Source organism: Barbus barbus, assembly GCF_936440315.1.
Source record: "Barbus barbus genome assembly, chromosome: 1".
Classification (NCBI taxonomy): domain Eukaryota; kingdom Metazoa; phylum Chordata; class Actinopteri; order Cypriniformes; family Cyprinidae; genus Barbus; species Barbus barbus.
Window position 1 is genome coordinate 25,711,479 of NC_136729.1, and position 15,066 is coordinate 25,726,544.

The 15,066-nt window shown below is 39.0% G+C and overlaps 1 protein-coding gene across 1 annotated transcript; it reads right to left on the reverse strand.

The window, feature by feature from the left end:
* Positions 1-9,855: 9,855 nt before the first annotated feature.
* Positions 9,856-12,773, reverse strand: LOC306874295 (uncharacterized protein). The gene is made up of 4 exons (XM_079424260.1): positions 12,604-12,773; positions 11,927-11,986; positions 11,690-11,782; positions 9,856-11,582 (listed from the first exon to the last, which is right to left on the reverse strand). The coding sequence occupies exons 1-4, from the start codon at positions 12,700-12,702 to the stop codon at positions 11,532-11,534; spliced, it is 303 nt and encodes a 100-aa protein (XP_079280386.1). The 5' UTR covers positions 12,703-12,773; the 3' UTR covers positions 9,856-11,531.
* Positions 12,774-15,066: the final 2,293 nt, after the last annotated feature.

Genomic DNA, 15,066 nt, shown 5'->3' on the forward strand with positions numbered 1-15,066 from the left:
GGCTGCTGCAGGACACAGATGCGCAGCGACTGTCTCCTCGACGGGGGGAGAGCGCACGTACCCGTGGGCCTCCGCCCCATCCATGTGGGAAAAAATGGCCTGTGTGGCAGAGTGGACGCGCGCCGATTGGGGCGCAGACCATGTTTTCACCAGCTGCTCGTGAACATCGGGGAAGAAGGGGACGGACGCCCTCGAGTCAGCCTTCCTTGTGGATCTGAAATACCAGGAGTCGAGCTTACTCCTGGTAGGCTCTTCCGGAGGACTCCAGGTAAGCTCCAACTCCTGGACAGCCTTCGACAGAGCCCTCATGAGCTCCTCTTGGAGGTCTGGGGGCCCCATGCTGTCCGTCTGATCGGGCTTCGATCCCGCCCAGTCCTCCCTCTCCGAGGCCGAAATGGACATCGAGTCGTCCACCTCCTCCTGGCCAAAGGACACAAACTCCTCGATGTTGGAAGGAGGGCGGAAGCAGTCCTCGGGGAAGGAAACCGGGGAATGGGGCGACCGCTGGGTCTGGCGGAGCGGCAAGATGACGCTCCCGCCACCAGGAGAGGGGGGCCCACCAGCGGCACGCTGGCGGCAGTGGGCCTCACCCCGAATAGCCCGCGAGCCATATCGCGGCGGATCCGGAGCACGCGGGCTGGCAGGTCCGCGCAATGTCCGCAGGTGGACTCGTCCAGCGCCGCCTCAGCGTGGGCCAGGCCCAGGCAGGCGACGCAGTGATCGTGTTGATCTGGCGGTTCTATTGGTCCCGCGCAGATCTTGCAAACTTTAGCCATGATGAATTCGACAGGTGAAGTAGAAGATTCTGACGTAATTGTCGCGGGCGCCGCTTTTATACTGCCTCGAGCTCGTCAGTATGTGTACGCGGTTGCTTGATTCGCGACAATTGGCCAGTCATTTGACTGGCGTGAGCCAATAAGACTTCAGGAAAGGTTGAAGGGAAGGAGTTCCCATAACGGAGAATTCTCCGTGATGTCTCGTGAAAGCTCGAGAGGGAACGCTATTTTTCCGATAATGAAGCAAACGTTGAAGTTAATGAAGGTAATGTTGTGACCACACTTTGCGAAACCAAAGTCAGCATTAAGTTATCAACATTATCTCGTGAGAATTCGCGTCTATTTTTCGCGTCTAAAATGTGGTTCTACAAAATGTATATTTAACGTTACTTGCGTTTGTATAGACACTGAAACTTTTTAACAGCAAGTTAAACTAATTCTGTCGTCCAGACAAAACGTAAATTATTTATGTCTGAACAACTTAACAAATACATCCATATGAATATGCAATCGTGGCATTAACATGTATTATATTGTATTTTTCATACCAAGTCATGTTTCTAACTGTGTTTAATAAGTGAAGTTTGCTCATTTAACGTTACATTCAATGATAATATTTCTGTTCTCTGAGATTTCTGCTGATAACTCGTTTCGAGTCCAGTTCAACAAGACTAGATATAACGTTAGTCTGTTTATAAACACTTACAATTAACGTTAATGCCATTTTCTGCATTAGTTTAATCATTGCATGTATTTAGCCGTACGTGGGACACCAAAGGCCTTCTCTCTGATATGCTGTGACTGACAATTGAACACACACCAAAACGCAAAATAATTTCAAAAGTAATTAATTGTAATGCAAATCTTATAAAACTGCGTGTATTTGAAGCATGTTCCTCGCAGGCCGTTAGCATATAAACCCGCGCTGATGATGATGAGCTGCACATTCAGAAATAACTTAAAGTTTCTTAACATGCAAAGCAGTCAAATCAATTCTCCAAAAAAAAACAAAGAACATGTCTTGCTACGGTTCATTTTAGTAATAGTGTGATTGCACTTGTCTGTCTGTCGTGTTTTTATTTATAGCCTACTGTACATATTTTAAGAAAATATGGCTTTAAAGGTAGGACTGGGATTTGCGGCTCAAAATAAATTTTGGTCTATTCTAATGCATTTCTTATTTTTTATAGTCACTGTAAAATGGGTAAGTTTAGGTTTGGGGGTTGGTTAAGGGGTCTACAAATCTAAATGTTATGTTTTAAATGTTTTAACACATTTAAACACATTTTGAAAATGTATGTTTTGTTCTTGGAACCGTTACTAGCTAATACCTATGTATGAACAATGAGATTGATCTTAAACAAAAGATGTTGGATCAGAATTTTGTTTATTTTTTAGTCATTTTTCCTATAATGTAAGCCTTTTACAGTTGTCTTTTTTGTGCTGTTTTGTCCCCTTTGATTAGCAATGAACACTTATATTGTACTACAGTGAATGCAATGTTCTAACAAAGTCTATACTATTCCCTTTGCTGTGCTTCCCAGACTCTGCCTTGTACACTGCCCTCATGCAAGCTGTGATGGCATCTCAGAAGGTAGGCTTGACTTGCAAAATTACAGCAGCATATTGCTGACAGGCCAGAAAAATTGTGTTATAACAAGAGCTTTTTACATTATTAGGAGGATATATTGATTTATAACTGTTAAATCCAAGCATGAAGTATTGAAATAATCAAATTGTGTAGCCTATATTGGGTATTTAAGGATTAGTTCACCCCAGAATTCCTGATAATTTACTCACCCCCATGTCAGTTTTCCTTTAAAATAAAAGCTCTTCTGCTTTTTCTGTTAAAATAAAAGCTAAATTTAGATGTTCAATTACTATTTGGAGCATTGGTATCGCTAGATGAGGGCTGTATGAACTAATTTTTGTGGAAACCTGAAATTCGGCTAAAATCGAAAATGTTTTCACTTTTTTTTTTTTTTTTTTTTTTGCCTGTAGCTCAAAATTATATTCACACTCACAAACGCGCTGTCTTATCCTTAATTAATAGGAGAATATGAGATGCCACCGAAACAAAGGAAAAAAAATGTCCACATCCTCTCAAAACCCACTACCAAGTCTCCCTAAGCCTCTGAGTTGTAAGTAGCAGATTTCACTTTTGGTGTAATTTCTTGTGTTGTGTTGATGCATTGATGGTTTGTGCGATGTCAATTAGTGAACAGGCCAAAAAAACAAGTGCAGTGCCAGCTGGTGTGAACATAGCTTTCCAGGCTTTGTGTACAATACAAACAGGGGCCCGTTGTATAAACTGCTTAGACTAGTCTTAAAATCTAGTCATCTAATTTGATTTCTTCAAGACTGGTCATAACTGGACTCAAATGAAGGTGTAGAACCATGTCAAGGACGATCCGAAGAAATGGACAGCACCTGAGTTAAATATATGAGTGTCACAGCAAAGGGTCTGAATACTTAGGACCATGTGATATTTCAGTTTTTCTTTTTTAATAAATCTCCAAAAATGTCAACAATTCTGTGTTTTTCTGTCAATATGGGGTGCTGTGTGTACATTAATGAGGAAAAAAAAAAAAGAACTTAAATGATTTTAGCAAATGGGTGCAATATAACAAAGAGTGAAAAATTTAAGGGGGTCTGAATTTTAGATTAGATTAGATTCAACTTTATTGTCATTTATGCAGAGTACAAGTACAGAGCTAATGAAATGCAGTTAGCATCTAACCAGAAGTGCAAGAATATAGTGTTTTATATACATATAAGTGCAGAGTAAGTGAAGATATGATTTACAGAATATACAGTGGAATTGCTATATACAGTATTGAGCAGAGTATATACAGAATATAAAATAGGAATGCAATGTAGGGATTGTATGTACATTATGAACAGAGCAATGTAGATTATATAGATTACAGATTATATATACACATTATGAACAGCAGGAACGTGAGAACAGTGGTAATAAATAAATACAGCTGGATGAGTGTGCAAAGTATTGATAGAACAATGTATTCTATGCAAAATAGCAGTAGTGCAATATTTTATAGAAATAGTTTACTGTGCTTGTACAGTAACAACTTTAAACAGTTTATAGTGTAATGACTTGAACGATGTGCAGTCTGTGCAAAATATGAGTAGTGCAAATGCATGTGTTTAAAGTACTGTGACCAGTGCAGTAATAAGCAGGTGCAGGTTAGATTGGTGGTGTGGCGTTCAGAAGTGTCACAGCCTCGGGGAAGAAGCTCTTCCTGAGCCTACTGGTGCGAGAGCGTAGGCACCTGTAACGCCTGCCGGATGGAAGGAGGGTGAAAAGTCCATGGTTAGGGTGAGAGGCATCCTTGATGATGTTTCTTGCCCTGCCCAGACAGCGCTTATAATAAATGTTCTCAATGGAAGTTAACTGGGTGCCGGTGATCCGTTGAGCAGTTTTCACCACCCGCTGGAGTGCTTTGCGGTCAGATGCGGAGCAATTGCTGTACCATACTGAGATGCAGTTCGTGAGTATGCTCTCAATGGTACAGCGGTAGAATTCCACAAGGATCCTGGGATTCAGGTGAACTTTCTTAAGGCTCCTTAAGAAGTAAAGGCGCTGCTGTGCCTTTTTGACCAGAGTAGAGGTGTTATGGGACCAGGTGAGGTCATCAGAGATGTGGATGCCAAGGAACTTGAAACTCGACACACGCTCCACTTCAGCTCCGTTGATGTAGATGGGTGTGTGTGCATGACTCCTAGTCCGCCTGAAGTCCACAATGATCTCCTTTGTCTTCTGGGTGTTTAGCTGTAGATTATTGGTGGCACACCATACAGCCAGGTGCTGCACCTCATCCCTGTAGGCTGATTCATCGTCATCCTTGATCAGACCTACCACCGTGGTGTCATCTGCAAATTTGATTATGGTGTTGGAGCCATAAACAGGAACACAGTCATGGGTGAAGAGGGAGTACAGGAGAGGGCTCAGTACGCAGCCCTGTGGCACGCCGGTGTTCAGGGTGATGATGGAGGAGGAGAGGTTATCTAACTTGACGGACTGAGGTCTGTTAGTCAGAAAATCTAGAATCCAATTACAGATGGGTGTGCTGATTCCAAGCTGGCTGAGCTTGGAGATCAGCTTGGAGGGGATTACTGTATTAAATGCAGAACTGAAGTCCATGAACAGCATTCTCACATGTGTGTTTTGACTGTCCAGGTGGGTGAGGGCAGAGTGAAGCGCTGTTGAGATGGCTACTTTCCGTACCCACTGTATATATATATGAATATTTTGTATTATCTCTAGAATAACATAACTGTTTGATTTATCCCTTCACTTATTTACTTAGTACATATAGTGGTGCTGGAAAGTTTGTGAACCCTTCAACGTTTCTAAATTTCTGCATAAACCTACCTAAAACATTATTAATTTTAATTTTTTTTAAAATTCAAGATTAGATTCAACTTTATTGCCATTGTGCAGACTACAAGTACATGGCCAATGAAATACAGTTAGCATTCAACCAGAAGTGCAAATAACAAAGTATATAATAAATATAAAAAATAAATTGTGTATATTAAGCTTTATGACATATAGTACAAGTTATGAGGTAGAAGGGTAGAGACCAGCTCAATGCAAATGACTGTAAATACAACATAAGGTGCAAAGGAAGTATAAACAGAATGTGCATTACACAGTGAGTATAAATAGAAGGCGCATTATACAGTGAGTAATGAAAATAGCATGTTTAATATATGGCCAGTGACCATAACAGTGCAATTTCTTTGTATGCTTGTTTGTTTTAAAGTACACAAAGAAAATCCAACCAAACAAAGGAGACAGAAATATATACTTTCTCATTATTTATTGAGAAACAAAATTCAGTGTTACATATCTGGCAAAACTATGTGAATCTTTGCTTTCAGTATCTGATGTGACCGCCAATAACTGCAGCTTAACTTTTCTTGTAACTGCTGATCAGTCCTGCACAACAACTTCTAGCCCATTTCTCATAAAGAACCACTTTAACTCTGTGATGTTGGTGGTTTTCCTCCTATGAACTGCTTGCTAAGGTCTTTCCACTGCATTTTAATTGGATTTAGGTCTGGACTCTGAAGTTGCAATTCCAAAACATTAACTTTGTTCTTCTTTAATCAGTAGAGCTACTTGTGTGCTTGGGTCATTGTCTTGCTGCATGATCCATTTTCTCTTGAAACTCAGTTCTTGGACAAATGTCCTGACATCAATGTTCCATCAATGATAGCAAGTTGTCCTTGCCCGGACGCAGCAAAACAGGCCCAAGCCATGATACTACCATCACCATGTTTCACAGGTGGGATAAGATTCTTATGCTGGAATGCAGTGTTTTTTCTTTTCCAAACATAATGCTTCTCATTTAAACCAGATAGTCCTCTTTTGGTGTCATCCGTCCACACAGCATTTCTCCAATATCCCTCTGGTTTGTCCACATGATCTTTAGCAAACTGCAGACCACCAATTTTCTTTTTGGAGAGCAGAGGTGGCAACACTTTAGTTTAAGGTGTCACGTTACATGTACTTACTATTATAATAACAATGAATTATGCATAATTTTATGCAAGTAACTCTAAGCCAACCCTAATCCTAACCTGAACCATATAGTAAGTACATGTAGTTAATTAATATTACTCAGTACTTAAATGTGTAATTACACTGTAACAAGGACACCTTAAAATAAAGTGTAACCACAGTGGCTTTCTTCTTGCAACTCTGCCATGCACATCATGGTTGTTCAGTGTTCGCTTGATGGTGTACTCATACACTGTAACATTAGCCAGTGTGAGAAAGGCCTTTAGTTGTTTGTAAGTTACCCTGGGGTCCTTTGCAACCTCACAGACTATTATACCTCTTGCTTTCGGACTGATCTTTGTTGGTTGACCACTCCTGGGGGCTGGGGAGGGTAACAGCGGTCTTGAATATACTCCATTTGTACACAATCTGTCTGACTGGATTTGGGAAGTCCAAACTGATTAGAGATGGTTTTATAACCTTTTTCAGCCTAATGAGTAACATCAACTCTTTTTCTGAGGTCCTTAAGGATCTCCTTTGTTCATGCCATGATTCACTTCTACAAACTTGATCAGACTTTGATGGATCCCTGTTCTTTTAGTAAAACAGGGCAGACACTGACGCCTTTTAGTCATCACATTGTTTGAAAACACCTCTGAACAGATGGACTAATTTCACCTTCAAATTAACTACTAATTGTAGACATTCACATACTTTTGCCAGTCACAGATATGTAAAATTAGATAAATTCTTTGAATAAATAAATGAGAAAGCATATATTTTCATTGCATTTCTCTGATTGGATTCTCTGTCAACTTTCCGGACTTTTTTGGTTTTACTTGAAAATTGTTAAGCCCAAGATCCCTGACCTCTGCCTTTGTGAAAGACAAGATCTACCTATTGAAGAATTGATAGAAAAAGACATCCCAGATTGAGGCCTTTGATTTAGTATGTTACTTAGTGATGTACTGATCCTAGCTGATTCAAAATCACATTTTATTTTATTTTATTTTTTTACCTAACAAATTGGCTGATTCTGACACAGATTTTTTTTTTTAAAGAAAATGTATTGGCTATTTAATTATAACAAACAAACTGGCCTTAAACAAAAAATGCCTGTAGCCATTTGAAATTAGAGGCAACCACTGCATTTTAATCATGATCCAAACAAAGATGATACACACGTTGCACAAGCAGTTGTTTTTCATTTGAATGTGATTGTATAATTTCAGGATTTAAAACAAAAACAGAATGGTCTGACTTTAGGTTATAAGTATTTTATTTATTTAATTTTTTGCTACATAAAACATATCTGCATGAAACAAAAACAGCAGGCCTGAATGAGGCTCAAATTCACTCTCTAACAGCAGATAGCACTTATGAACCAGCCATGATATAGCATTTCCTTGGTTACTGCTGTAAACAAAGCAGAGAAATGTAATGCCTTTTTGTACTTATTTTACTATTATTTTGGGATCTACTGGGACAGTGATAAAGATCTATCGACAGGTCGATCGACAGGTTGGTGACCACTGTTCTAAAGGGTTTGCAGACTTTCAAGCACTACTGTATATACCTAAGTGTAATTAAAAGCCATTAAAAAGTAATTGAAGTGATTGGTAAATATTGTTATTTATGCTTTTTTTTCAGGCAGCAGAACAACAACTTGGGGCACCTCCTGAAGATGGAGACAGTGACTGATACACGTGCATACATACACATACACACACACACACACACACACACACACACACACTGTATATAATTAATGTAAATTGTTATACTGTTACTGTTTACCGTTGTTTTGACAAATGTAGATGCTATGGAAGTTTTCATGGCAATAAAGCCAGTTTGAATTCATTTGAATTGATTGAGCTTTCTCTGCCCCCTCTCTCTCTCACCCACCCTTCCTATGCATGACCACATGTAATATGTTTTGTTCACAATGCAGATGAATGACGAATTCCTGCTTTGTTTGTTTATCTTTGAATAATGTTAAGCGTGAAGACACAGTGCTTATGCCCGATTAGGTTTTGATGACCAAGAACCAGTGTGAAAGATGTGTTGCAGTAACATTATAGTTTGATCAAACTTTCAATTTTGATTAAAGTTTCCTGTGATGTTACTAAAGGTTCTGAAAATATTCAGTAAATGTGATGGAAATGCCTAAAAAGGACCAAAAAGTAACATTCTAGGTTGGTCCCCCAAAGGTCTTGAAAACATGGACTGTAGTGTAGAGACCTAGAGGTAATGTCCTATAGTACTGGTCCACTAAACGGCCCGAGAACGTCTTGAATGCTCTCTGAAGGTCCACCAAAAAACATCCCCCAACCCTTAATAGAACTTAACACTGTGACCATTTAGAAACGTTCTGGGAACATCAAATTTACAAATAAAATATGGTCCCCTAAACGTTCAGAGAACGTCCTGAAAGTTCCATTAAGTTCTCCCAAATAACGTCCCCGAACCCTTTAAAGAGCTCCACATCGTGACCATCTCAGAACGTTCTGGGGACGTTACTAGACAACGTCCTTGACACCAGCGGGGACGTTCTGAGGACGTTCTGGGAACATCAGATTTCAAAATAAAATATGGTCCCCTAAATGTTCTGGGAACGTCCTGAATGTTCTGTGAAGGTCCTCCAAATAACGTCCCCCAACCCTTTAAAGAACTCAACATCGTGACCTTCTCAGAACGTTCTGGGGACGTTACTAGACAACGTCCTTGACACCAGCGGGGACGTTCTGAGGACATTCTGGGAACGTAAAATTTCTAGCGGGGGCTGGAGTCAGTGCATCAAGAGTCTCCACACTCAGACGTCTTCAGGAAAAGGACTACCAAGCCACTTCTGAACCAGAGACAACGTCAGAAGCATCTTACCTGGGCTGTGGAGGAAAAAGAACTGGACTGTTGCTCAGTGGTCCAAAGTCCTCTTTTCAAATGAAAGTAAATTTTGCATTTAATTTGGAAATCAAGGTCCCAGAGTCTGGAGGAAGAGTGGAGAGGCACAGAATCCATGTTGCTTGAAGTCCAGTGTGAAGTTTCCACAGTCAGTGATGATTTGGGCTGCCATGTCATCTGCTGGTGTTGGTCCACTGTGTTTTCTGAAGGCCACGGTCAATGCAGCCATCTATCAGGAAATTTTAGAGCACTTCATGCTTCCTTATACTGACAAGCTTTATGGAGATGCTGATTTCATTTTCCAGCAGGACTTGGCACCTGCCCACACTGTCAAAGGTACCAAAAGCTGGTTCAATTACCATGGTGTTACTGTGCTTGATTGGCCTGCAAACTCTCCTGACCTGAACCCCATAGAGAACCTATGGGTTATTGTCAAGAGGAAGATGAGAGACACCAGACTCAACAATGCAGATGACCTGAAGGCCGCTATCAAAGCAACCTGGGCTTCCATTACAGCTGAGCAGTGCCACAGACTGATTGCCTCCATGCCACGTCGCATTGATGCAGTAATTCATGCAAAAGGAGGCCCACCCAAGTATTGAGTGCATAGAAATGAACATACTTTTCAGAAGCCTGACATTTCTGTTTAAAATATCCTTTATTTATCGATCTTATGTAATATTCTAATTTTCTGAGACACTGAATTTTGGGTTTTCATTATCTGTAAGCCATAATCATCAAAATTTCAAGAAATAAAGGCTTGAAATATTTCACTCTATGTGTAATGAATCTATATAATATATGGGTTTAACTTTCTGAAATGAGTGACAAAAAATATTGACCTTTTTCACGATATTCTAATTTTTTGAGATGTAATAATAACTCAACCTAACTCTATACTTCAGGGGTCACCAGACTCGGTCCTGGAGGGCTGGCCTGCAGAGTTTAGCTCCAACCCTAATTAAACACACCTGAAGCAGCTAATCAAGGTCTTACTAGGTATACTTGAAACTGTGTGTTGAGACAAGTTGGAGCTAAACTCTGCAGGACACTGTCCCTCCAGGATCATGTTTGGTAACCCCTCCAAACTCTCTACAGTGCAAAAAATAACCCTACCTCACCCTATACTTCAGTGCAAAAAAAAAAACTATATTTCGCCCTATACTATCTATGGATTTTGTTTTGTATTTTTTATTATTGTTAGTTGGATTGGTAGAAACTCTATCAATCTGTCTATCTATCACCAGAGGGGCATATTTACATTCTGAGACAAAAAGTGAGATGGTCCTCACTGCAGAACACAAGATCCAGAGGGCTTGGTTGGATCTAGATCCAACTCCTCCCACCTTACATTTACCTGAACCTACCCGTCTCCACCCCCTGATCTCTAAACCTACCATCTCCACCCCCTAGATGTGGATCCAACCCCGTCCCCTGGATCTTTGTTCTGCAGTGAGGGGCTACTGCAAAAAGTGGCAGTATATGATCAAGAATGAAAGTGTATGATAAAGAATTTGGTAAAGATGGATATATGAAATTATTCATAAGATTAAACTTAGTAATAAGACTGCTTATATAACAATTGAATTATTTATAGGGACGGTTAATGCAAAGACAATTTTACAGTATAGAGTTACAGAGTGGGTTTCCGTGTAAAAACATCTGATTGCTTAAGAGTATGTATTTCGAGGCTGTTAAGATGATGTCTTAAATGCTGGTTAAATTAATATTAAATTCAACAAAACACAATAAAAATATGCAAAGTGGCATATAGTAAAAAGCCAGAGAATTTTCACTGACCAGCCTGTAGCCCTTATTAGTACGCATGTAAATACTCAAATTCTCCAATAGTCTGCAGTAGATGTTGGTCCATGAAAAGATATGAGAAAGTTTGGAGTGAATGGACTAAAGGAAGTGAAATAGTCTATTATTTGTCACCCAAGCAAGATGATGCATGATGAACAGTACATGATCTTAATGTAGAGGTTATGGTTATATTTATTGTGCATTGTATTCATATCTGTTTCTGCTAACAATCCCAGATGCATGTGTATGCTTAATATTTCCTGTATAATTATGCAAATAGCCTTCAGAAAAAATGCGTCATTTTTTACTTTTTTTAATTTTATTCTCTGAATTTGAAGACAAGAGAAATGAAACAATGAATATAATTTGATTAAAAAAAAAAAGTTTTTTGTTTGCATCTAACATTTTAATTCATTACTTAATTTTGCAAAATTCAATAGTACAGCCAACAATGATTCCAAGATAAAAACAAAAAAGTTAATTAGACAGGCAGTGAGAAAAATGGTCCACAATTTCTTCTAGTCATCTTGGCTATTCTTCGAATCATCTTGGCTCTGTCTTGCAAACAACTTCAGAGAAAACACAAGTACACATATACACAAGACTTATTTGACCTCAAATGTATTTGTTTAGATGACAATAATTTGAGAAAGAGAACTGGAAACATTTAAATAACCTCATTTAGTCTTTCATCTCTTGAGGTGAATGGCTTCTCCACAGCAGTGTCATCACCGGATCCAGATCCTGACACATCCATTTCCACCAGTGGCTAATAATTAAAGCAGAGAAATCAAATGTTTTAAAACCCAGAACACAATAGCTTGGATCAAAAATTCACTCAAAAAACCTTAGTGAAACAAATGATCTAAAGGGTATGACATTATCTGACAGCTGGACACAGCAGGGACATCACCTCATGAAACATAAAATCCCTGAATCCGTCATCAGATGCCAACATCTGGGACTCAGGAATCTGAGGAAGAAAGAGCAAGAAAAAATATCTTAAACATGGTAATGCTTTACAATAAGGTGTCATTAGTTAATGTATTAACTAACGTGAACAAACAATGAACAATGCATTTATTACACTATTAATCTTTGTTAATATTAATGAAAATACAGTTGTTCATTGTTTATTCATGTTAGTTCACAGTGCATTAACTAATGTTAACAAACACAACTTGTGATTTTAATTACGCATTAGTAAATTACATTAAGATTAATCAATGCTGTAGAAGAATTGTTCATTCGGAGTTCATGTTTACTAATGTTGTTAACTAATGAACATTATTGTAAAGTGTTACCTTAAAAATAAACATGTTTAATAAGTTCATTTTCATAAATATTTGTCATGTTTTGTTTAACTCTCAGCAAACTGAGAGAGACAAAAGAAAACAGATTTGCTAATCATTATTTAACATAACTTAAAGGAATGGTATAATGCGTAATATTATATTTGTACCTCAGTTAAGTAAATTAGTTTAGTTGCACCTCAAGATAAAAATCTTACATAAAATTTAATATTGCTATTTTACTATATTTATTACTAATATGGCAATATTATTATTGCAAGTAAAGTTATCATCTCACCATTGTTTTTTTGACGTTATTTGTTAAGGCTCCTTGTATTAAGATGAAAATGAGCAAAAGTTTGCCTCCAGTCAAATGTAGGGTTGATTTTTGCTTCATTGCACCAGGATAACTAGAGCCTAAACACTAGAGCTATCTGCTTCTACTGAGTGAGGAGGAAGTTACACTGCAATATTTATATTGAACCTTGTTATAAAGTCATGTGCATTTGCAATAATAACAAAATGTGCATGTTCCTGATAAGAAACATGTTGCAAATGAAAGAGATAAGCATATTGTTGAAAAACTTTGGTAAGACACTTCCGTTTAATGAAATGATCGCTATATATTCACTATATATTATCAAGCACAACTTATTTTGGTATAGTTAGTTTCTTATTGTTTTTGTGTAGGTTTGTTCACCATTTAATCCTGTTCTTTCATCTTGAGCTTGTAAGGATAAAAAGAATAAACATCTTTAGTGCACTGAATTATGTCCATAATTTGTTTTTAGAATGTTTATTTTAAAAATGTTGAAGTAAGGATGTGCTGTGCTGTGATGAATGACTCCTCCGTCTGAACTGTGGCTTCATCAGTTGTTATCCCCAGATGGCTAATTATAACAGAAATCAAAGCTGTGTTTCGGCTTTAGAATGTTGTAAAAAAAAATTGAAAAATGGAACTGTATTAATTCAGACTGCAAACTCTTAGATCCAAGTTCATTTTTTATTAATTTGACTGCCAACTGTGGATGTAGATACTGTAAGAGTATCAAAACTATACGTCTTATCTCAAATATCTGCAAGAGCAAGAGTGCAGATTGTATTCATTCGTCAAAGATTTACTTTATTAAGCACTCAGATTACAAAAAAAAAAAACTTTATGTATTTAGTACTCAAAGTCATAATGTCTAAGAAGCAAAATAAGTGAGCAAATCGTTTTGAATGGCAAAAACACCAAGTTGCAATACTTTTGCGCTACATTTGTGTTAATTTAACTCACTAATATTCTGTCATCTCTGTTGCAAGTAAGCTACACTGCATTGCAGCTCAAGAGGAAAATAATTTTGGTATAATATTGCTATGTGTAGGTGGTCATCTTACCCATGAATCATTCATATGACACATGGCTCCTTGTACAAGGATGAGAATTAAGAGGATTTTGATTCCTGTCAAATTTTTGGTTACCTTCATTGTTAGAATATGGAAGTAAATAAATACTAGAGACATCTGCTGCTGCAAAGTGTGGAAGCAATATTTATCTTTTAGCCGTTAAGGTTTAATCTACACTGAACAAAATTATAAACGCAACACTTTTGTTTTTGCCCCCATTTTTCATGAGCTGAACTCAAAAGATCTAAGACTTTTTCTATGTACACAAAATGCCTATTTCGCTCAAATATTGTTCACAAATCTGTCTAAATCTGTGTTAGTGAGCACTTCTCCTTTGCCGAGATAATCCATCCACCTCACAGGTGTGGCATATCAAGATGCTGATTAGACAGCATGATTATTGCACAGGTGTGCCTTAGGCTGGCCACAATAAAAGGCCACTCTAAAATGTGCAGTTTTACTGTATTGGGGGGGGGTCCGAAAACCAGTCAATATCTGGTGTGACCACCATTTGCCTCACACAGTGCAATAAACCTCCTTCGCATAGAGTTGATCAGGTTGTTGATTGTGGCCTGTGGAATGTTGGTCCACTCCTCTTCAATGGCTGTGCGAAGTTGCTCGATATCAGCAGGAACTGGAACCCGCTGTCGTATACGCCGATCCAGAGAATTTCAAACATGCTCAATGGGTGACATGTCCGGTGAGTATGCTGGCCATGCAAGAACTGGGATGTATTCAGCTTCCAGGAATTGTGTACAGATCCTTGCAACATGGGGGCGTGCATTATCATGCTGCGGTGATGGTCGTGGATGAATGGCACAACAATGGGCCTCAGGATCTCGGCACGGTATCTCTGTGCATTCAAAATGCCATCAATAAAATGCACCTGTGTTCGTTGTCCATATCATACGCCTGCCCATATCATAACCCCACCGCGACCATGGGCCACTCGATCCACAACGTTGACATCAGCAAACCGCTCACCCACATGATGCCATACACGCTGTCTGCCATCTGCCCTGTACAGTGAAGACCGGGATTCATCCGTGAAGAGAACACCTCTCCAAAGTGCCAGACGCCATCAAATGTAAGCATTTGCCCACTCAAGTCGGTTAGGTCAAGTGCAGTCAGGTCGAGACCCCGATGAGGACGACGAGCATGCAGATGAGCTTCCCTTTGATGGTTTCTGACAGTTTGTGCAGAAATTCTTTGGTTATGCAAACCAATTGTTGCAGCAGCTGCCCCGGTGGCTGGTCTCCACATCCAGCATCTTGGAGGTGAAGATGCTGGATGTGGAGGTCCTGGGCTGGTGTGGTTACACGTGGCCTGCGGTTGTGAGGCCAGTTGGATGTACTGCCAAATTCTCTGAAAC